The sequence below is a fragment of the Arachis ipaensis genome, chromosome B06, assembly GCF_000816755.2.
Source record: "Arachis ipaensis cultivar K30076 chromosome B06, Araip1.1, whole genome shotgun sequence".
Taxonomy (NCBI): domain Eukaryota; kingdom Viridiplantae; phylum Streptophyta; class Magnoliopsida; order Fabales; family Fabaceae; genus Arachis; species Arachis ipaensis.
The window spans coordinates 16,936,607-16,960,086 of NC_029790.2; the positions used below are offsets into that span (position 1 = coordinate 16,936,607).

Genomic DNA, 23,480 nt, shown 5'->3' on the forward strand with positions numbered 1-23,480 from the left:
CTGCCAGTCATGCGTACGCATGGGTTGTGCGTATGCATCTCTCCAGTCTCGTGTCTCACTTAAAAAGGCATGTGACTCGCGATTTTAGGCCCATTTTTTGACCCAATTCAACTCATTTATGAAGATTTGAACCAAGAGTCCAAGGGGGATCAAGACACACTATACCATAATCACATTTTCATAGTTTTTTTTAAGGTTTTGTTCATAGTTTAGTGAGAGAAACTCCAACTTCTCTCTAGGTTTTGCTAGGTTCAATTCAATTTTGTTACTAGTTTTGAATTTTACTCTTGTTTAATTGTAAATTTTGATACTTGGTTTTGTGTTCTTACATCCTAATTCTCTTATAATTTAGTGGCAGTTATCTTGTTTTGTTTTGCTATTTTGGAACCTATGAATTTTGAATTTCCATAAATGAAGTTGATGTTTTAAGTTTTATATATACTTGTTTAAATTGTTGGTATTAATTTCTTGTATTGGTTAGCTATAGTTTTTATTAATTTTTGTAATTTATCATATTTTTTCTTTTTGCACACTAAGTGTTTGATAAAATGTTTACTTTAATTATGGACATCTCATTGATTTAAGTTAAAACTTTTTATTGAACTTGCTTGAATAAGGATTGTGGAACATAGATTAGAGCTAAAACACACAGCCAAGTGAGAATTGAGCCTTTAATGTGTCATTGTATTATTTTAACCACTATTTTCATTATTGTGTATATTACTCTCTCTATAATTACAATCTTTGACTTGTTTTATTTTTTATGTCTAATATTGTGTATGTAAGTATCTATATGATTGAGACCATAATTTCATATTAACTCACTCACCCAAATAGCCATACCTTATTAATCTACCATTATTACCCAATTTTGAGCCTAATGAATTCCCCTTTTGTTCTTAATTTTAGCACAACACTCTCCTAAGTGAAAAATTATGAATGTTCCTAATTTGATCTTTGATTAGATTAGGCTAATAGATGTTGCATCATCTAAGTGGGGGAATTTAGAAACATTGGTAGAGAAAAAAAAAAGAAAAAAAATACATCATGTATATATTCAAAAAGAAAAAAAGAAACAAAAAAGGGGATAAATAATACCCCAAAAAAATATTTTAGAAATAGATGTATATGTGATGTAAATTGAAAAAAACATGCATGAGTATGTGAAAAGTGAATTATGGGTAGTTAGGATGTTGCATTAGGATTAAATAGGTTGTTATAGGTTAAGTGGGAGTCTAAGCTAATCAAAGCCTCAAATTTTTAATCCACTTGACCAAATACATCATTACCTTTACCTTAGCCTCATTGTAACCCTCTAAAGTGCTCATAATATTTGTATGCATACATTGAATATTTGTTGATTGTTAGAAGAAGAACAAGTTTTAGAAAGTAAGGGTAGAAGAGAATTGAGTGAATCAACCCTAAATACTAGAGCAATTAGAGAGTAAACACATCCGGTGAGAGATTTGATTGCTCAATTCTATGCTTCCCTTTCTCATGAGATCTTATCTTGCAAGTTCACAATCTTTTTTAACTCAATTTAATTGATGGAATTGAATTGATTATTATATTATTTTTAGCCTATATGCTCATATATGTTCTTGGAAATTGATTTATTTTTATCCAAGTGGATAGAATGAGATAGAATTAAGTAGAATAGTTGAATGCATATAGATAGCTTGTATCTAATAAGTGTTGACATCCCTTGATCTTATCTTTCTTAATGCTTAGCATGAAGACATGCTAGTGTTTAAGTGTAGGAGAATTGATAAATCCATATTTTACGATGATTTTTGGGTTGAAAAGAGTGAAATTTATCAACTTATCTTGCATTTATTCATGAAAAATACATACTTTCGTGAATTTTTTCTAATTGTGCTTAATTGTTAAAAACATACTTTTTATGCTTTAAATGGTCAAATTTAATTCACTTTTATCCCATTCGATGCCTTAATATGTTTGTTTGAGTGAATTAAGGTTTAGAAGGCAATGATGGATTGGAAAGATGGAGGAAACGCATGCAAAAGTGAAAGATTCATGAAGAAGTAAAGTTGTGAAGCTCTAATAGTCGTACGTACGCATCGCTCTCCAGTCGTGCGTACGCATCTCTTCAGTCTCGTGCCTCATTTAAAAAGGCACATGACTCGCAATTTTAAGCCTATTTTTAGGCTCAATCCAACTTATTTATGAAGATTTGAACCAAGAGTCCAAGGGGGATCAATACGCACTCTACTATAATCACATTTTCATAGTTTTTTTAGGTTTTGTTCATAGTTTTAGTGAGAGAAACTCCAACTTCTCTCTAGGTTTTGTTAAGTTTAATTTAATTTTGCTACTAGTTTTAGATTTTACTCTTGTTTAATTGTATGTTTTGATACTTGATTTTGTGTTCTTGCACCCTAATTCTCTTAAAATTTAGTGGTAGTTATCTTGTTTTATTTTGTTATTTTATGAACCTACGAATTTTGAATTTTCATTAATGAAGTTGATGTTTTAAGTTTTATATATACTTGTTTAAGTTGTTGGTATTAATTTCTTACTTTGGCTAGCTATAGTTTTTATTAATTTTTGTAATTTACCATGTTTTCTCTTTTTGCACACCAAGTGTTTGATAAAATATTTACTTTAATTATGGAGTAGAATTTCTATCTCTTGACTTGGGATTGAGAAATTATTGATTGGTAATTTAGAGTTGTTAGTTGATTTTGTTTCCACTAATGCTAACTTTTTACTAAATTCAATTAGTAAGTTAGTTAAGATTTATGGATTAAGATCAATTAAGCCTACTTGGCTTTCCTGAATGTTAAAGATTGACTAAGTGAGATTAACTCTTCACAATTACCATGTTTGTAGTTAATGACAAGGATAAAAATCATTGAGTCTCAACCCTAGCCAAGATCCCTTTTAGCATTTGAATTTCACTTCTTTACAAGCTCAATTCTTTAATCATCTATAGTTTGATTTAGTTGTCTTTTAGCATAGTTGTTAGTTTTATTGTTGCTCTTTATTCATGCTTGCTTAGTTTATGATTTACTTGCTTATTGATTCTAGTTTCTTGCAATTTAATTGTTGTTTAGTCCTTAGTTCCTAGTCTCTTTAAACTTCATAATTGCACTTGAAACCCCCGAACTCATATCAAATGATGTGTACTCTATTGCAAGTCCAAGGGAGAATGACCCGGGATTAAAACTCCCAGTTAATTGTTTTGGAACTTGTGATATTCTACTAAACTTTGATAGTGTTGGTTGCTGGTTTAGGACTATATCTATGACGAATCTTGTGTTTTAACTTGTGAAATTCTAAACTAGTATCTAGTGCTCATCACATCTACATGGAAATATGCTACTTGGAAAAAATACCACCCCCAAAACCAATTTGAAGCAAAAAAAGAGAAAATCGATTAGAATACTGTGAGTATCACTGAATCTATGGTTGCACTACCAACAATTATTACGATTTGAAAAATTTAATAAAAAAATTGGTCAGAGAGGAGAGATTGCATAAATTTTTTGCTGGGAGGTTAAAACCAGTAAGAAGAAAAAAAAAGATGATAAAGACAGAGTAGAACACCTAATAAGAACCCTACGAGGCATGTCCATGTTATTGCTGGAGGATTTGCAGGAGGAGGTAACTAAGTCCTCTCGTAAGAGACATTGAAAGGAAGTCTACCAAGCAGTGGAAATGAGAGGATGTCCAACTTGTCAACAATCACCTTCATAAAAGAAGATGCTAAAGGCGTAATCCCTGGTCATGGAAATCTAGTAGTGATAACCATGATTTTGGCCAATGCTAACCTCCATAGGATATTGGTGGACTAGGGGAGCTCCGCTAACATCTTATTCAAATTGGCTTTCAACAAACTTGGTTTAGAAGAAAAGGATTTGAAGGCATATCTGGACACTCTTTTTGGATTAGGAGAAACTTCCATCCAACCTCTTGGTTATATAATTCTTTATATTACCTTTGGCAAGGGTCTCAAAACACGCACTATGAGTATTGATTAGATTGTAGTAGACACTTCATCTGCATATAAGGCCTTGATAGGTCGGATCACTTTCAATCGACTTATAGCAATAATATATACTTCCCACTTTTGTATGAAGTTTCCAACTCAGGAGGGGATAGCTAACATAAAAAGAGACAAGAAGTTAGGGCGAAGGCGCTACAATGAGAGTATGCCCGAGGTGCCCGAGGTCGGGAGGATATGAGGTGCCAGCCAGAAGGGAGAATGGAGGAAGTACAGATAGGTGACAAGGTCAGAAAAAAAGTAAAGTATCGTTTTTGTCCTCAATATTTTGGTTAAATCTTAAAAGTTGTTCATAACGTTTAAATCGTCATATTTAAGTCCCTAACATTTCAAAATTGAGTCAATATTATCCTGCCGTTAGGAATCTGTTAACAGAATTGACGGTGGGACAAAATTGAGACGATTTTAAAACGTTAGTGTTCCGAAGGTTACCTGAAACTGTTAGGTCGATCTCGGATGAGATCTGCGGTGGCGGCCGGAACTGATACGTCCGACCTGTTGGAGGCGGTGGTGGTGCTGATGTAGCTGATCCTTTGTCACCGGAGGGTGGTGATACCTGAAAGAGACTCCGATGCTTAAGTTAGCATGGGTTTTAAGCAGGTATTTTGTAGAATCAGAGTATGAGTTATACCTGGGTGCTCCAGTGTATTTATAATGGTGTGGAGTGACCTTTCTGGAGATAAGATAGTTATCTTATCTTATCTTTCTGAGTGAGGTCATCTTATCTTTGAGGGGAACCGCCCTTATCTTTCTAAGCTTTAGTTGCCTTTAGATTGGGCTATGTTCCTTTATTTGGGCCTGCTTGGGCTCCTTGTAGTGTTCTAGCCAAACTCCTTAAGAGGAGGTCGGGTAATCCTGACCTGAAGAGGTCGGTCGACTTGTTTTCGATCAGCCCGGGTCCTATAGCTCGACCTAGGGCATGAACAGTGCCCCTGCTTGAGTTCGATCTTTTCTTTTTGAGGTCGTGTTTTTGCTAGACTTTGACCCCTGAAAGTTGAGCTCGAGCATTGTCGATCTCGTCGTAGAACTTCCATTCAGTAGCTTGAATGCGGAGCATTTTTTTCTCACTACTTTTTAATTGGAACGCACGTTTTGCGTTTTCCTTGGGAACGTGTGAAGGTTTGAATACTCATTTAACTCTTTGCCGTTTCCTTTTACTTCCCTCTTCATATCTTCATTTGAATTTCAAAGCTTTGCTTCAATTCTCTCTTTTCACTTCTCTTCTTTGACCGCTGGCGCTTCGTTCTTTTGTTTCGAAAGGTGATTGTTTGGCGTGGCTTCGTCATTGCTTCAGTCTTAAGCGTTTATCATCTCCTTCCTACTGCAGGTTGGTCTTCTTCCTCTCTTTTTTCTTTTTTAATTTCCCCGTCGTTCTTTTCATGTTTGATTTTGAGAAAGTTTTGATCTTGCTTGTAAAAAGTTTGAATCTTTCTGCTTTTGCTGTGTCTGATCATTTGCTGTGCTGTTTTAGGGTTGCTTTGGTTTACCTTTTTTCTGCCCCCCTTTTACTTTGAATGCGTAGATCTTTTCTGTTTGAGGTTTGGAGTAATGGACTGTAAAAAAGGTTGCATCTTTTGATGATTTCTGCGTAGTATACTTGATGTCGATGGTTTGCTGTTGTGTATGACATGGATGATTTCCTTTAGATGTGACGAAATCCCTTTGCTGATAAATTGTGAAAAGGTCGTGACTTTTTGATGTCTTGTTTGTGAATTGTGACTTTCTTTGCTGTCAAAAGATGGTTGTTTTTCTGGTTCGAGAGATGTCGGGGCGTAGACTTGTAGATTTTTTTGGAATCCTTACTCTGTTACTGCCTCCAAAGGATGCCCCTGGACCTTGGTGTAAGTCCTGGAGTTTCCTTTCGCTGCTGTATCTGACTTCTAATATTTGTATGCTTTAGTCCGAGTTATCTTCGTATTTTTCCGAGATGTTTTCTGTTTTGTCCGAGCTGTTTGATTAGTAACCTGTTTTTCCTTTTTCTCACTGTAGGACTAGTTGGCCTATATCTTCTCACAAAAATATTGTCGAAATGTCTTCCAAAGTCCCTGAGGGCATGTCTGACTGGCTGGACTCCCTTGTTTTAATGTGTGTTTCTGTTGTGAATTCTGAATATTTCATGCAACTTAGGAGGCATCACCGACTTTGTAGTAATAGAGATCAGGAGAAGAATTATGAAGTGGTAGCGCCTGATCCAGATGAGAGAGTTTGTTTTCCTTCTCTGACTCCAGGGGAACGTCCATTCTTTTACGCTTATGATTACTTTTTCAACCAAATGAACATCACCATCCCTTTTACTTCCTTTGAGACCGACTTGTTGTGGTCCTATAATGTAGCCCCGTCCCAACTCCATCCGAACTCGTGGGGTTTCATAAAGATCTTTCAATTGTTATGCCAGGAACTAGATGTCCGACCTTCTCAAACTTACTTTCTTTATCTTTTTGTGTTGACAAAGCCTGGGATGGCTAAGAAGAAGGCCTCCAACTCTCGGCGTCACCTAGTTTCTCTCTGGAGGTTTCTTTCGGCTTCCCGTTGATGTTCGGCCTCTTTTTTGAGCAATTTGAGGCGATCTTGTTGAGCTTGTAGGGCCTCCTTGATTTCTGTGTTCGGCGAATACTTGTCTTTGTTTGGTTGAGGCATATCCTTTGGTGTGGTGTTCGTGTTCTTATGTGGAGTTCTCTCCTCCAATTCGGAGTCGTGGTCGTTGTCAAGGTTGTCTGTCATGGTGATGGGATGACTTCCAGGTTCCCCGGCAACGGTGCCAATGTTCCAAGGGTTACCTGAAACTGTTAGGTCGATCTCGGATGAGATCTGCAGTGGCGGCCGGAGCTGATACGTCCGACCTGTTGGAGGCGGTGGTGGTGCTGATGTAGCTGATCCTTTGTCACCGGAGGGTGGTGGTACCTGCAAGAGACTCCGATGCTTAAGTTAGCATGGGTTTTAAGCAAGTATTTTGTAGAATCAGAGTATGAGTTATACTTGGGTGCTCCAGTGTATTTATAATGGTGTGGAGTGACCTTTCTGGAGATAAGATAGTTATCTTATCTTATCTTTCTGAGTGAGGTCATCTTATCTTTGAGGGGAACCGCCCTTATCTTTCTAAGCTTTAGTTGCCTTTAGATTAGGCTATGTTCCTTTATTTGGGCCTGCTTGGGCTCCTTGTAGCGTTTTGGCCGAACTCTTTGAGAGGAGGTCGGGTAATCTTGACCTGAAGAGGTCGGTCAACTTGTTTTCGATCAGCCCAAGTCCTACAGCTCGACTCGGGGCATGAATAGTTAGGGACTCAAATAGGACGAATACGTTGAGGACAAAAATGATACATAGAAATAAATTTTAATTTTATCCTTTAATAATATCAATTTTTTACGGTACATAGTTATTTAATTATTTTTTAAAATTTAATTCTATGTATCGTTTTTGTCCCCAGAAGTTAGGGCGAAGGTGCTACAATGAGAGTATGCCCGAGGTCAGGAGGATATGAGGTGCTAGCCAGAAGTGAGAATGGAGGAAGTACAGATAGGTGACGAGGTCAGAAAAATAACCAACATAGGCGCCAATATAGAACAATAGTTAACATCAAAGCTAGTAAACCTACTAAAACAAGACGTTGACCTCTTCGCATGGAAAGCTTTTGACATGCCTTACATACACCCCGACCTCATGTGCCATAAGCTAGCTATTTATCCAGGATCACGACTTGTACAACAACGGCGACGAAAGGTTAGTTCTGAGAGAACACATGTGGAAGAACAAATTTAGAGACTTTTAGAAGCAGGGTTTATCAAGGAAGTTAAGTACCCTCTCTGGCTGGCAAATGTGGTTCTCATAAAGATACAAAATGGTAAGTGGAGGATGCATGTAGACTACACTGACCTCAACAAAGCTTGTTCTAAGGATCCATACCCACTACCTAACATCAATGCCCTAGTGGATTTATCTTCAGGATATAAATTCCTATCTTTCATGGATGCTTACTCGAATACAACCAAATCCCTATGTATAAGCCCGAACAAAGGAAGACGTCATTCATCACCCCAAAGGCAAATTATTGCTATGTGGTAATGACTTTTGGGTTAAAGAATGCGAGAGTAACTTACTAATGGTTTATGAAAAAGGTGTTAGTAAAGACGAATAGGGAAGTTATGTTATTAACTGACCTCTCCATAGATTTCAACACCATAAGGCAATATGGGATGGGGCTTAATCCCGCCAACACACTTTTACAGTGGAAGCAGGAGATTCTTTGGATTCATGCTCACCCAAAGAGGAATTGAAGCTAATCCCAATAAATGCAAGGAAGTTATGGATCTGTAAAGCCTGACCTACTTGAAAAATTTTCATCAATTGAATGGAAGACGTGCATCTCTTTTAAGGTTTCTAGCCAGGCCAGCCTTAAAGTCATTGCCGCTTTTTGCAATCCTCTGAAAAGAAGACAATTTCGCTTAGACACAGGAGTGTGAACAAGCCTTTCAACAATTCAAGGAGTTTCTCTTATAGCCCCCTGTCCTTACTCGACCTGAAATGGATAAAGAACTCGTCTTGTATTTGGCTGTGTCTAACAAAGTAATAGCTTCTGCATTGATACGAGAAGATAAAATAGGTAAAAATTCTGTCTACTTCAGGAGCAAGATATTGCAAGGGGCCAAACTAAATTATCAAAGAATTGAGAAGTTTGCTTATGCCCTAGTCTCGGCCTTTAGAAGGCTGCAACCCTATTTTCAAGATCACACTATTAAAGTCCAAATAAGTTAACCCATGAAGTACATACTATAGAAGACAAACATCGTAGGGCAAATATTGCAATGCGTTGTTGAACTATCCAAGTTTGACTTGAAGTATGAAGCTTGAATGACAATCAAGTCCCAGTATCTAGCTAACTTCATTGCTGAGTATGTAGGAGATCAGGCTGGCTATCCAACTATATGAAATTTGTATGTGGACAATTCATTAAATAAAATTGGCAGTGGGGCAGGAGTTATCCTAGAAAGTGACGAAGGAACTCGGTTAGAGATATCCCTCAAATTCAACTTTCCAACCTCTAATAATCAAGCTGAATATGAGGCTATTCTCGTGAGACTTTGAATGACCAAAGAGGTCAGAGAATCAAAAGTCATAGTATTCAATGCTTCTTAATTAATAACTTCCCAAGTAAATGGTGTTTATCAAGCCAAAGATCCAAACACGAACATGTACTTGGAAAAGACATTGGCACAAATGGCTGAATTCCAAGAGGCAAAAGTTAGACATATAACCCAAAAAATGAATAACCGAGCTGATGCCTTATCTAAGATAGCCAATACAAAACTAGGAAGCAACAATAAAAGCTTGATTCAAGAAATATTGCGATCCATCCGTAGCAAGAGAAGTCCAGAGCTCGGATGTACTAAGAATTGCCAATATGAATCTAGCATGGATGAAATTGATAGTAGAGTATCTTAGATTTGATATTCTCCCACAAGAAGAAAAGGAAGCAAGAAAGTTGGTCAGGGACATACAAAATTATACCTTAGTCCAGAATATCCTTTATAAAAGAGGGGTATCCGCACCATTACTGAAATGCGTCTCGATTTACAAAACAGAAAAGGCTTTAGATGAAGTCCACAGTGGCATCTGCGAAAATCATCTAGGGGATAGATCACTAGCAAAAAAGGTGTTGCGAGCTGGATTTTATTAGCCGACCCTGTAGAAAGATGCTACTGAGTTTATAAAAAAAGTGTTCGCTCTGTCAGTTACGTGGAAACTTTCATGTGGCACCTCCAAACGAACTCATAAGCATCACTTCACATTGGCCCTTTGTGAAATGGGGACTTGATTTGCTCGGGTCGTTTCCATAAGCACCAGGTCAAGTAAAGTATCTTATAGTGGGAGTTGATTACTTCAGTAAATGGATCGAAACAGAACTATTAGCATCTATCACAACTCAATGAAGTTGGAAGTTCTTGTACAAGAACATCGTAACAATATTTGGAGTCTCATTCTCAATCGTTATTGACAATAGAACATCCTTAAGCTAATGGACAAGCAAAATTTGCAAACAAGGTCATACTGTCCAGACTTAAAAAGAGGTTAGAAAAAGAAAAAGGGAGATGGGCAAAAGAACTCCCATAAGTACTATGGACATATCAGACAACACCAGAATCAACTACAGGAGAATCTCTATTCCAACTTGCCTATGGTATAGAAGCCATAATCCCAATTGAAATAAATGAAGAAAGTCCAAGAGTTAAATTCTAAATGAAGTCAGAAACATTCAAGCTCAAAAAGAAAAACTCGATCTCTTACCTAAAGTACAAGAACAAGCTCGAATACACGAAGAAGCACTCAAGCAAAGCATGTCCACAAGGTACAACAAGAAAGTTATGATAAGGAGCTTCGCCAATAACGACCTTGTCCTGATCATAAATGGCATAGGAGGACCAAAGTCGGGAGAAGGGAAGTTGGCAGCTAATTGAAAGGGACCTTACAAGATTGTGGATGTCTTGGGAAATGGATACTACAAAGTGGCCGACTTGATAGGAAATGATTTACCAAGATCAGGGAGTGCTTACAACTTGAAGAGATATTATAGCTTGAAAGCAAATTTTACTTCCTGATGTACTCTTTTTTTTTACTTCATGATTTTTTCTCAATGGATTTTATTGAATATGATTTTAACAAGACATCATAGTAGGGTGATGAATGGGATTATTGATGGTTTAGAATTCAAAAATGAATTCTCGTTGCAAGTATATTTTCTAAACCAACAAAGAATCCTTTCATACAAAAGATTGTTTGTCACTAAAATAAACCCCTAAATTTATAAACCGAAGTATTGGAACCTCGGGTCGTTCTCCCTAGGAATTGCGATAAAGTGTCTTGTTATTGGTTATGAGGTATGTTTGAGGTTTTTGAGATTTTAGACAAGAAATATAAAATGCAATGAAAGTAAACTAACAACTATGAAAGCTCTTGACAAAGAATGAGAATTAGAAGTCCTATCCTAGTTATCCTCCTCGATTGTGACCACAATTGTCTATTGCTACCACTTAGTTAACCTCTAAGTATGGAGAAAAGTCAAGTGGATGAATCAACTTGATTCCACAAGTCCTAGCCAACTCCCAAGGGAAAGATTTCCTTTAGTGGTATCCAAATCAATTAGCAACTTCTAATTATCAACAAAGGAATTAGATAACTCAAGCATCACTAATTACTCCACCTAGGCCAAGAGGGACAAAATCTACACTAAAATCCAACCAAACATTTCATCAAATACTTGGAAGGCAAAAGAATAAAGCATAGTAAATCAATCAACAAGAATAAAGTCTAACAATTGAATGTAAGAAATCAATAACAACAATCAAAAGGAACACAAGTATTATGAATTACCTCAACTTGAATTGAAAGAGAATAGAAGAAACAAGAGTAGATCTACAATAAAATATGGAAACAAAGTAAAAGATATTACAACAAAAGAATAGAAGAGTGATGATTGCAACAACAAAGAATTGAGAAGCAGAAGTAGAAGAGAGCATGAATTAAATCCTAGATCTAAGATTATTGAACTAAACCTAAACCTAATCCTAATTCTAGAGAGAAGGGAGAGCTTCTCTCTCTAAAACTAACTAATCCTAATCCTAATGTGTAAAAATGAGCCAAAGGTGTGTGAATGATGCATTCCCCTTCAATTCTTGGTCCTTTTATGCATTTTGGCACCAAAGTTGGTTTGGATTGGGCCCCACAGCTCTCAGAAATCGCTGGGCACATTTTCTATTTAAAAATCACGTGTGGCCACCGACGTGTACGTGCACAGCACGCGTGCGCATCCCTTGAGGTTTTCGCGATTCACGCGTGCACGTACAGTACGCGTGCGCGTGGATGAAGATATCCAAATCTTTGGCTTTTTCATGTGTTCTCCACTTTGCATGCTTTTCTCTTCACTCCTTTGATCCATTCCTAGCCTTTTCAACCTGAAATCACTTAACAAATAAATCAAGGCATCTAGTGGAATCAAAGGTGAATTAAAATTAACTAATTTAAGGCCTAAAAGCATGTTTTCACCTTTAAGCACTAAATGTAGGAGAATCACAAAACCATGCTATTTCATTGAATAAATATAAGGAAAGGTTAACAAAATGCTCTAAATTCAACCCAAGATAAACCTTGCAAATGGGGTTTATCATAGGGCCAGGAGTAAGTAATTAAAAAACTCTTAGTAGCAACTAGTAAGAACATTTGTAATTCGCTTAATCAATAAAAGCAATATTATTCAAATTATTGTCTCAGCATTTGCTATTCCCTCCCAACTTAAACACTAACTCATGCTCGATAAACTGCAAAAATCATGACCAACCACACATGGTTGGTACGATAAACCGACGAGGCCCGAACCGAAGGCATACTAGTTATACAAGAAAATTGAATGCAAAGTCGTAAAAGTAACTCGAAAAAGAACGAGTTGTTGAACAACTAAAATCAATTCTCACAATAACTCCAGTGCTTATAAAAGTTATGCGAGAAATCAAAATAACTTATAAAAGTAAAACTCAGAAGGATTTGTAAAAATAAAATGAAACTAAAAGCCCAAAAAGGACTAAAGAGAAACCAAAATATTACATAAATTATTCCAGGATCCATATTTCGGGCTGACAAATTTACATATATAAAGAAAGGAAATTAAGATTCAGGGGAAGCCTTATCCTCAGTAGACTTGGAGTCATTATCAGTGGAGGTAGAAGCAGAAAAAGAAGCCTTAGGAACATCCAACTCGGGATTTTTGAGAATGAGAACAATTTGGCCATCAATCACGACCATATTAGGATTAATGATTGAGTAACAACCTCGGGAACCAAGACTTAAAAATGGGCTTTCAAATTTTCCACTAAGTCATCTAAGCCCTTCATGGAAGCATATTCCAAATCTTTATAATTTTGCTTCATTTTTTTGAGCTGTTCCTCCAACTCAACTTTTTCACCAAAAACTTGGGTGTGGCTCTCTTTAGCCTTCTCTTTAGCTGCCAACACCTTCTCGCAATCTGCGTTAGCCTGCTTGACCATCTCTTTAAGTCGAGTAGCCTCTGACTTCATTGTATTCCTTTTTACCTCCCATTTTGATTTTTCTTTTTCAAATTCGAAATCTTGGCACGAAGTTCCTCCACTTTGATTTGAAGAGCACCAGAGGGAGTTTGGTAAAGTTTTTGTTGATGGCCGTGCAGACTCCAACAGTTCTGATGCCCCCTTAACCAACATCTTTATCTCTAAGTTCTTTTCCATGTTGGCATTGTCCAAAGATATGGGGCTTCTCGGCATAATATACTCCCCATTGAATCCTATAGCATCAAACCCAGCATTAAAGACGCTTCCGTATTTATTAGAAGGGTTCTTATGTTTTCGAGAAGCTCCAGGTTCCAAGTATTCGGAGGGCTCAGAGAACTTGGGAACAGGAGGGAGTTGAGGAGATGTCGGCCCCAGAGACTGAGCAGAAGGAAGGGTTGTCCCTTAAAAAGGTGTCGGACATAAACTGGTTCCCAAGGACAGGCCGATGCTCGACTTCTCTACCTCTACATGTTTAGCTGACGAGCAACGATATTGTTTTTAGCGGCTTTTAATGTTTTATATATGTTAGAATTGTTAACCATTCTCTTTGTAAAAAAGAAAAATTTAGTAAAGTCATCATATATATGGAAGAATACTATTTGCCACCTAACTCAATCCAAACATAACTCAACTTGGCTATAAGGAATTTTTTGTTATTGAGATTCGGAGTTCGACTTAACACTTTTAAAAAAAAGTCACAATCATCTACTCCTCTTTGTCAAGATCTTCAAAGTCATATTTGATAATCGTTAACTTTTCCTCCCGATACAAACAGAACATGTATTGGGACTTCTCGTTAACATAAAAATGTCGAAATCCTTCTTGAGGTTGAATCTTAAAGTAATAGTTTTTAAAGTCGTGAAAAAGCTCTTCAAAAATAGAAAACACTTTCCTACCCTGAATAGCTCAAAAGGAAGCCCACTGTTGTTTCTTAAAATTAAAAGGCTTGGTCAAATAAAAGAAATAGAAGAAAACCCTAAGAGAAAGAGGAAGATCTAATGTACGACTAACCAACTGGTAAATTTTCATAAAACCCAAGAGTTCGGATGGAGTTGGGTGGGAGCATCTTGGCAAGTTAACAAAACATCTTGTTTGAAGTCGGTAAAAGAAAACTTCATGCCGATTCGGAGGAAAAGACATTCATATATGAAAAGGAAATGTGGATCTTTTTTACTAAGGCGGGTGGAATAAATTCTCTCTTCAGGATTAGAAGTGACTAAGACATAATTCTCTTTCTCTTCCCTATCCCTACAGATCGGATAAGCAAGCTGGAACCTCTCTAAAGTCTCTTTATCCATTACAGAAACAATGACTAAACAATACTATATACTCAATCCAACCCCTCAGGAATGAGACATATTGATCAGAAAACCTACAAAAGAAGAAACGATTAAAACTCAACACAATAGAAATTGAGAAAACAGAAGTCAGAAACATGTTTTCAAATACACACCCACAACATTCATCTTAGCCACAATTAAATCATGGCAGTGCCACCAAGAAGGCATTATAAACAATCACAATTTGTGAGATCACCACTATCCCATCCACGGCATTGCCACCACAAAGGGGACACGAGACGCTTAGGGCCAAAATGCACAAAGGCAAATTCAACAAGCCACCAACAGAAAAAATACCATATAATTATTATCAAGCATTACAATATTACAATAAAATTGACAGAACCAAAACTCCAACAATTCAAGATTGTAATGGCAACAAAGAATTCATAATCAAACATAAGTGTCATAATCACAACATGCAAAGAAAGCCATAAAATGACACATGAGATAGAATAATTGTACGAAAATGAAAAGAAGAAGGGAAGGGCACCAACCTTAAAAGAATAAAAAAAGGAAGAAAGAAGTAGTTATGAATCATGGAAGCACCAAAATATCCAAGAAAGGCAAACTCTTAGAGGTAGAAAGGATTAAAGTGAACTCAAAGAAAAAGAAGAGTTTCTAAAGAAGAAAAAGAGTTTACGCAAAAGAAAGTAAAAAAAGAAGAGCAACCACACATATATAGCTATTACTAGAGGAAAAAATAGCTACACCAAGTTTTAAATATTGTACATGGTTACCAAAAAGACAGAAAAGGTGAACAAACAATTATGAAAAGAAAGAAATAACAACTCAATAAAGTCATGTCGATTTGTACGATTACATCTCCCCAATCACGTCGAGCTAACCAAATTCATTCTATTGAACCATGTCGAGATACCGACCTCTTCAACAAATATCACCATATGATTCTCCCAGAAAGGAAGAAGGTTTCAGCTCGACAAACTCCTTTGTTCGGTGCCCAAGTTCTCTAAACTCGACCACGAGTAGGGGAACGGTTCAAGTAATGGCCCAATAACCAGATCATGGCCCAAAAGGGTTGGTACGTTCTTAATGGGTCTCAAAACTGTCCAAATTCAAAGAAGTCTAGTCCAAAACTACATGGATTAAAATATCCAACCAACTCGAAACACGATATTAAGACTTACGTCCGACCCAACTTACATGGCAAGACAGTCCTAGTCATCCACTACCTCAACCACCACCCTAACACGAGATAATTTCCTTAATACTAAGGAAGAAACTACCCACTACTGCTAGTGAGGAAGCTTTAGAGTGATGGCCAAGTCTTCATTTTCCTTTATAAATACCCCGTTAAATTCAGGTATTTCTTAATCCCAATTCATTTAAACCTGCTTAAACTCTTGTTAATTTAAGTATTGAAATTCCTTGCATATATGCCTTCATCCACTCGAGGATGTTGGACATCTTCACCCATCTGGTGAATAGGTCATAGCCTCATCCAAAGTAACTTGGACTTCATGTCTAGGCTCAAATCATGTTGGTTTCAGGTATTGTCTCAGAATAAAAGTTAACTATAAAAAGTTGGCTTTTATAAATTTATCTTTTATTGAAGTTAATAAAAGGTATTTGAAAAGAAAACATGTTTTAAATTAATGTAATTTAGTGTAGAATATTCACTATTAACATATGTTCGAATTCAATCATATTACATGTATATAAAAATCAGCTATTGATATAAAATACATATTGAAATATAAATACAAATTAAAACTGTGTGAAATAATGAGTTTAATTTTGATGCACTGACAATGTAAAACATTTTACATAGTCGTGTAATCACAACCGTTCTCTTGGATAACTATTCACGTAGTCAATATAAAAGGTAGTTATTTTTGCTAATGTGGTGTTATGTGATTGGAAGTACGTGTAAAACAGTTACAAAATATATATATATATATTTTTAATTTGAATTGGTATTTAACCAACTTAAATTGGTTGAATAGTCAGCTCACTCGTCTACTTGAATAAATATTAGAGGTTCAAATCTTGTTGAGAAAGTATGGGGAGCCAATAGTTTTAGTGTACAATGTGTACAATGGGCTTAAAAAAAGAAAGTATTTTAAAAATTAAAAATCAAATTTTTAATTAATTATTTAAATTCAGATTTTGAAATTTAAAAAATTAGGATTAGTAGTTAAATTCATTCACACTACATATGCTCCCTACACCCAAATCCTAACAGAGCTGTCACCCTCCATCTGTTACCTATACCCAGTCTGCACCTCATAGTTCCCCTCTATTCTCATAGTCGGCGGCAACCATCCGGCGATCAGGTAACCCAAACCTCAGCACCGCCGTCCCCCTCCCGAAGTAGCGCCATCCCCGCTTTCGCGATCAACGACGTCCCACCCTCCGCGCCGGCCCCCTCGCTGTCGGAGTCTCACCGCGAATATAACCCTTTCCTTCTCCTCACGTAACCTTGCTGCTGACGCTGCCGCAGAGCTGACGCCGCCACGGTTCCCGCATATGCCGCCAAAAGCTCAACGATGCTGCTGTTTGAATTAACCGTGTGAGTATGGTAGATGTAACGTACGCGTGCTTGAAGACAATATCAAATCAAACACTCAATTGTTTACTTTTGATTCTCACTCATGTCTCCTCATTTGTTCAAGCTTCTTTTTTTCAATTTTTTGTTTCTCCAGTTTTATGGTTACATTAAATCATAAGACCCATGTGTCAAATTATACATGTTTCTTTTTTTTTTAATAAAAATTAAATTGTTGGATGATCATGGCGGTTCTTCTAGTTATTCATTTTCTTCTTCTATTTTAATGGTCAATTTAGGATGGTCATTTTAGTAGGTATGCGGATGATTATTTTAATTTTTATGTAGATGATTATTTTTTATTGGATTGGATTTAGTTATATATAATTAAAATATGTTAGATGTTCAATTCATTAAGTATGCGGATGATTATTTTTATCCTTAAGTGGATGGTTATTTTTACTAAGAGTGAGTGGCGTGCGGGAAGCCAAGCAGCGATGCCGCGATGGTGAAATGAGATGATTATTGATGAAGATGAGGTGGCCGCCGGTTGAAAAAGAAGAGCATTGGAGTGAAATGCTTTAGTAAATTAGGATTTAAGATGGTTATTTTTTTGAAATAACTAACTGGATTTTTTAAAAATTTAAAATTTGAAATTGAAGAATTTAAAATTTGAAATTTAATGTGAAATAACTACCTATTGTATACATTGTCAAGATTTTTCATTGGCTTCCTAACAGAATTCAATCTTATTTTATGTATTATAAAAAATGTTATTAATATTTTTTTTTAAATTAATCAATCCAAAAAAAAATTACAGAAATTTATTTGTTACCTTACTAAAAAAAATAGAAATACAACTAACATGATCCATTATTTAGAAAAATGTTAAGATTGAGTCATAGTCTATAGTGGGATGTAGCATAATAATAGCGCCGGTTGGTAAGAAAAGCAAAACAAATCAGATAACGCGGCAAAAGAGATATGGCGGAGTATCATTAAAAAAGGAAAGAAGCATTTAAAAAAAGCTTACGTGTCAGTACCAAAACGAATCCTGTCACCTAAATAGCTGAAGAATCTTTTCATCGCCAAAATTAACGGTTATGATCTCACCCAACCTAAGATTTTAAAATAGAAACCCCTTCCATATTTATCGAAATCCCAAGATTTCTCACAGAATCTGCAGAAAACGAAGAACGAAGTGAAAGGAGTAGAAGAAACACTTGTGCTTAACCATGGCCGTGATCTCCGTCCACGGCGATGGCCGCCACCACAACCACCTCCATCCGCCGCAGCTCACTGGTTCCGCCGGCTCCTCTCGACCGTTTTTCTCCAGTGATTACGTCGAGCCTTCCTCGCTAAGCCTTCTACCCTTACACGGCCATGCTTCTTCTACCAAAGGTTCGTCTTCTTAGGAAATCAAGCTGATATTAATCAGGAAAAAAAGAAAGCTTAGTTTGATGTTATAGATTACTAGTTTCGATTTTGGATTATACTACTGCTGTTAGAAACTGCAGTTGTTGCTTTTATTTTTAGCTCAGTGGTTTTTAACTTTATGTAGTTGATGAAGAACTCTATTTGTCACTTGCACACCAAATGTATAAATCTGGGAACCATAAGCAAGCGCTAGAACATAGTAAAGCTGTTTATGAGAGAAATCCGCTTCATGTTGACAATTTACTTCTTATGGGTGCAATTTATTACCAGGTTTGTTTTCTGTCTCTGTTTCTGTTTCTGGGAGGATTGATGATTTTTTGTAGACCTTAGGCACCGAATTCTTGGTCCTTCACTCCTTCTGTATTAAATTCTGAGTTTGTGATACCGTCTTTCCTGCAGTTGCGTGATTTTGATATGTGTATTGCAAAAAATGAGGAGGCGCTTGGGATTGATTCCCATTTTGCTGAGTGTTATGGGAACATGGCAAATGCATGGAAGGTAAGTTACCGCTGCGCTCCTTTGCTGACTTCAAAAGAATCAAAAAACTTGTGGTGTATTTGTTTTTTATAGTAGGTGAATTACATATGATGGTTTTCTAGAGTTAATGGTTTTTCCTTTTTATGTGCAGGAAAAAGGAAACGTTGACATTGCCATTCAATACTACCTGATTGCCATTGATGTCAGCAAGCAATTCTGGACCTATATTATTGTTCCTTTATAGCAATTCTTTTTGTGTGAATCATGTTGTGAACTTATTATACATTCCAGTGATTTGTTGGTTCATTTGTTATTTCCTTTATAGTACTTTATTTTGGATGTTTCAGCAAGAAATTTCACATAAAGCCATGGACACATATTTTGCCTTATTTGGGCTGACAAAGTCACTTAACTTGTTTGCTGTTCTTATTTACAGAGTTTCAGGTGTATCTTTGATATAATATATGTTGCATGAAACTTATCTGCTGTGGCGCTTAATCTCTTTCTTTCTTTATTTAATTATTTATTCTTTATTATTTATTTATTTTTTTGGGTGGAATCTTGTTATGTTATTTATTCTTTATAATGTCCTTTATTGTATGTTGTTATATAATCTTGGGTGAGATAATTTACCTTTGTTTTGGTTTTGTTGTTCTAGATAAATCCAAATTTTGCTGATGCATGGTCAAACCTAGCTAGTGCATACATGCATAAAGGGAGAGTCGCTGAAGCAGTACGGTGCTGTCGACAAGCACTAGCTATAAATCCTTTGATGGTATTCTTCAGCATATAGTGATTACTGTTTCTTGTTAATCTTTATTGAACAATTGGCACACATTATAATATTTTATTTGCCATTATGTTCCTTTTCATGGGGGATTCATTTGTTTTGGTGGTGATACAGGTAGATGCTCATAGCAACCTGGGAAACCTAATGAAAGCTCGAGGGTTGGTGCAAGAAGTAAGTCCTAAATGTTTGATACACCATTGTGTTTTGACATTTCTATCCACCAAATAATTCAGATCCTTGAACTCTATAAAAATGTTGCAACATTTCTAGACTTCAATTTTGCTGTGCCATATCCTTCTGTTCTAATTAATATAGTTTTTCTTGAGCAATCAGCTTTCTCCATTTGAGATTATGCTCTATTATATTCCCCAATGTGAGCAGTACTTCATCCTATTGGATTAGTTTTTCTGCTTATAAAATCAGTTGTTCTTAGAAAACATTTCTTCCATGATATTACTTAACTAGGCTTTGGTGTACAACATCTTGCTCCTAGAACAAATACCTTTCCATTGTTTTCTTTCAATAGTAATTTGTGTTTCCAGCTTGAGCTAAATGAGTGTGGCATCCTTATGTATCTTTCTCACCATCCTCAAGTCGCATTTTATATAGCCATTAAAAGAATGGCTGTATGCCGCCCTGGCGTAGTTTCTTCACCACTTAGTATTTTGTACCCTAAGTGTCTTGTTAATTATTGGTTTTACTGATTTAAATAATTCATCCATGGAACTGTGATCAAATTCACAGTTTGAAACAGATGTCAAGTTGTTGTCTTCAAGCCAGGGCTCAGATGATGGTTGTTGTAACATTTTGTGCAGGCATACAGTTGTTACTTTGAGGCATTGCGCATTCAACCTACTTTTGCTATTGCGTGGTCAAATCTTGCTGGTCTTTTCATGGAGTCTGGTGATTTCAACAGAGCCCTTCAGTATTACAAAGTAAAGTCTTACATTGCATACCTTAGTGATCTGATATTTCATGCTTTTGTTTATTTACATTCTTAATTATTTCAGGAAGCAGTGAAACTCAAACCTTCCTTTCCTGATGCATACCTGAACATGGGACATGTGTACAAAGTAAGCCAGTAAACAAGTTTAGCTTGGTTAGTTAGATGAACTAGTACCTTGATTAATGATTATTATATTTGGGGTAGCATGACATTTTTTCTTTATCAGGCTTTAGGAATGGCTCAACAAGCTACTGCATGTTACCAAAATACTCTTCAGACACGGCCTAACTGTGCCATAGCTTATGGTGAGTTCTGTTGTTTCATATCTGTTTCAGGCTAATTTTATTTATTTATAAGACATTAATTCATAACCTATTTTGTTTTCCCTCTTCAAAATATCTCATTATGGTGTCCTCAGTATTGAAAGCGATGATCTATATATCATGAAGTTAATAATAAAACAAGTTATGACTTTGTTGTATAAACACTAAATTTATATCATTGATTATTTTCTATTGTTAAAGACGCGAGAATTATGCTTCAGCTAATTACACCAAACAGTGCATAAATTACACATTACACACTGCCACAAGATTGTGGAGTTGGTTCTGAACCTTTACAACACAAAATGACATAACACATATTAGGGGAGATAGCCTTGGCATTACTTCTGTTAAGAACACTGTCCATATAAAGGATTTAACCTTTTAGGGTGCTTTGGATTTCCAAATGTGTTTATTGAGGCAAATGAAGAGTTTTTCAAAGAATATGATACTTGTTTACATTTCACAATGTGGTAAATCTCAACTTGTGCTGTACTGCTAATCATTACCCTGTATCACATGTGGGAAATAGGTAACTTGGCAAGTATATACTATGAGCAAGGACAACTGGAAAATACAATTTTACATTATAAGCAAGCTATCGCATGTGACCCCAGATTTTCAGAGGCTTACAATAATTTGGTAGGTTTTCTTGTTTTGTTATCGTCTTGCTTGAAAATAGCCTATGAAATGTTTACATATTTCGTTGGTTTTTTTCTCTTATCCAACATGTAGGGCAATGCACTGAAAGATGTTGGCAGAGTGGAAGAAGCAATCCAGTGCTACAATGTATGCTCCTTCCTTCATCCATTACATTTATTTTTTATTCATTTTTCCACTATTATATTTGCATGTCACTGAATCTACTTTATTGTGTCTTGAAGCAATGCCTTGCCTTGCAAGATAACCACCCCCAAGCACTGACCAATCTTGGAAATATATACATGGAATTGTATGTGGTCCTTGTATTTTTGGATAATGGTATTAACTGATGATGGTACGTGGTTGAATGATTTTTTTTTCTGGTCAAAATTGCTCTTGTTTAGGAATATGGTGTCTGCTGCTGCTTCATATTACAAGGCTACACTATGTGTGACTACTGGATTGTCTGCTCCTTACAACAACCTTGCTATAATCTATAAGCAGCAGGTACTAAAATCTGGAATGAAATTCCACCTCAGTTGATCCAGACGCCCTCATAGATGTTGTATATGTTTCATTAACTAGTTCACAGTTGGTCTATGTTCGTGGGTGACAAACCGGGGGCACTGTCAGAATGAGATGCTAATGCTAAATTTGTATATATTCTTTATAAAGGTGTACCTCTACTGATCTATTTTATACTTGTTTGGACAAATTATTTCAGGGGAATTATGCAGATGCCATATCATGCTATAATAAGGTTCTCTGCAATGACCCCCTGGCAGCTGATGCCTTTGTAAATAGAGGCAATACATTTAAGGAGGTTGGTAGAGTAAGTGAAGCTATCCAAGATTATATACGGGCAATTGCTGTCAAACCCTCTATGGCTGAAGCCCATGCTAATTTGGCTTCAGCTTATAAGGACAGGTATGCTAACTTCAAGTTTCCTTCATGTTGTTGAGGCCCATATTATAACAACTCTTTTGCATATCAGCAATGTCTTAAATTTTTAAAGTTTCATTGTCTTGAAACCTTTCATTTTCCTCACAGGACCTGTCAGAGGTCCAATGAGGAATTGATTTTCTGAAAATAATTTGAGCTTGGGGTCATAGCTCGAAATTAATCTTTTTTCAATTGTTGCAGTGGGCATGTAGAGGTTGCCGTAAAGAGCTACAAACAAGCATTAATTCTTCGTCCAGACTTTCCAGAAGCAACCTGTAATCTCTTGCATACACTTCAGGTATATTTCAGTTGTAATACTTTTCACTCTTTTCCAGTATGCCCTTAGTGGAGCATCTTGCGATAGAGACGATAATATTTTCTTTAACATGAGTTGATTGGTAGTGCTTTTATCTGTGAATGCACAATGCTTACTTCCATTGAACTGGTGGCTTTCAGATAGATGGGTTTGATCAAATCATGCTTGTTATGTTTGCTTTTAGCATACATCCATGAGTGATTGAATTCACAAATTAGATGATGTGCTACAAAAGCTTACCTGTGACCCTATCTTAATTTTCAACATTACTAATTTGATGAACCAAGTGTGATTAGTATCACATTTTGGAGAGTTGTGATTCATCATTTCATTTGTCATAAATTGGTGCAATCTTTTGTCATGTTGCAGTGTGTCTGCAGTTGGGAGGATCGTGAAAAAATGTTCAGTGAAGTTGAAGGGATCCTCATGAAGCAAATTAATGTCAGGACCTATCCATTCACATTAACATATCATATGGTGCACCATGTTTTGTTGGGTTGAGCATGCTTTATTGTTATTATTTTTGCTTTTCAGATATCGGTTCTTCCTAGTGTTCAGCCCTTCCATGCAATAGCATATCCACTTGACCCAATGCTAGCTCTGGAAATCAGGTATGATTTTTATGCAAATCACATCCAAAATAGAAAGTGAACTGTTCTATTG

General features: G+C 36.3%; 1 protein-coding gene across 3 annotated transcripts in view; it reads left to right on the plus strand.

Moving 5' to 3' along the window:
• LOC107645741 (probable UDP-N-acetylglucosamine--peptide N-acetylglucosaminyltransferase SEC) overlaps nt 17,961-23,480 on the plus strand; it is an 8,442-nt gene continuing 2,922 nt past the window's right edge. The window contains exons 1-17 of one of the 3 annotated variants that reach the window (XM_016349828.2): nt 17,961-18,345; nt 18,506-18,651; nt 18,781-18,879; nt 19,010-19,060; nt 19,517-19,633; nt 19,763-19,819; nt 20,464-20,583; nt 20,659-20,721; nt 20,821-20,899; nt 21,450-21,559; nt 21,653-21,706; nt 21,802-21,869; nt 21,964-22,066; nt 22,284-22,486; nt 22,703-22,799; nt 23,187-23,258; nt 23,352-23,428. In XM_016349828.2, the coding sequence (XP_016205314.1) occupies nt 18,180-18,345; nt 18,506-18,651; nt 18,781-18,879; nt 19,010-19,060; nt 19,517-19,633; nt 19,763-19,819; nt 20,464-20,583; nt 20,659-20,721; nt 20,821-20,899; nt 21,450-21,559; nt 21,653-21,706; nt 21,802-21,869; nt 21,964-22,066; nt 22,284-22,486; nt 22,703-22,799; nt 23,187-23,258; nt 23,352-23,428 (1,682 nt within the window). In that variant the 5' untranslated portion in view covers nt 17,961-18,179. The other 2 variants (XM_016349827.2, XM_021104147.1) reach the window with 2 other exon arrangements.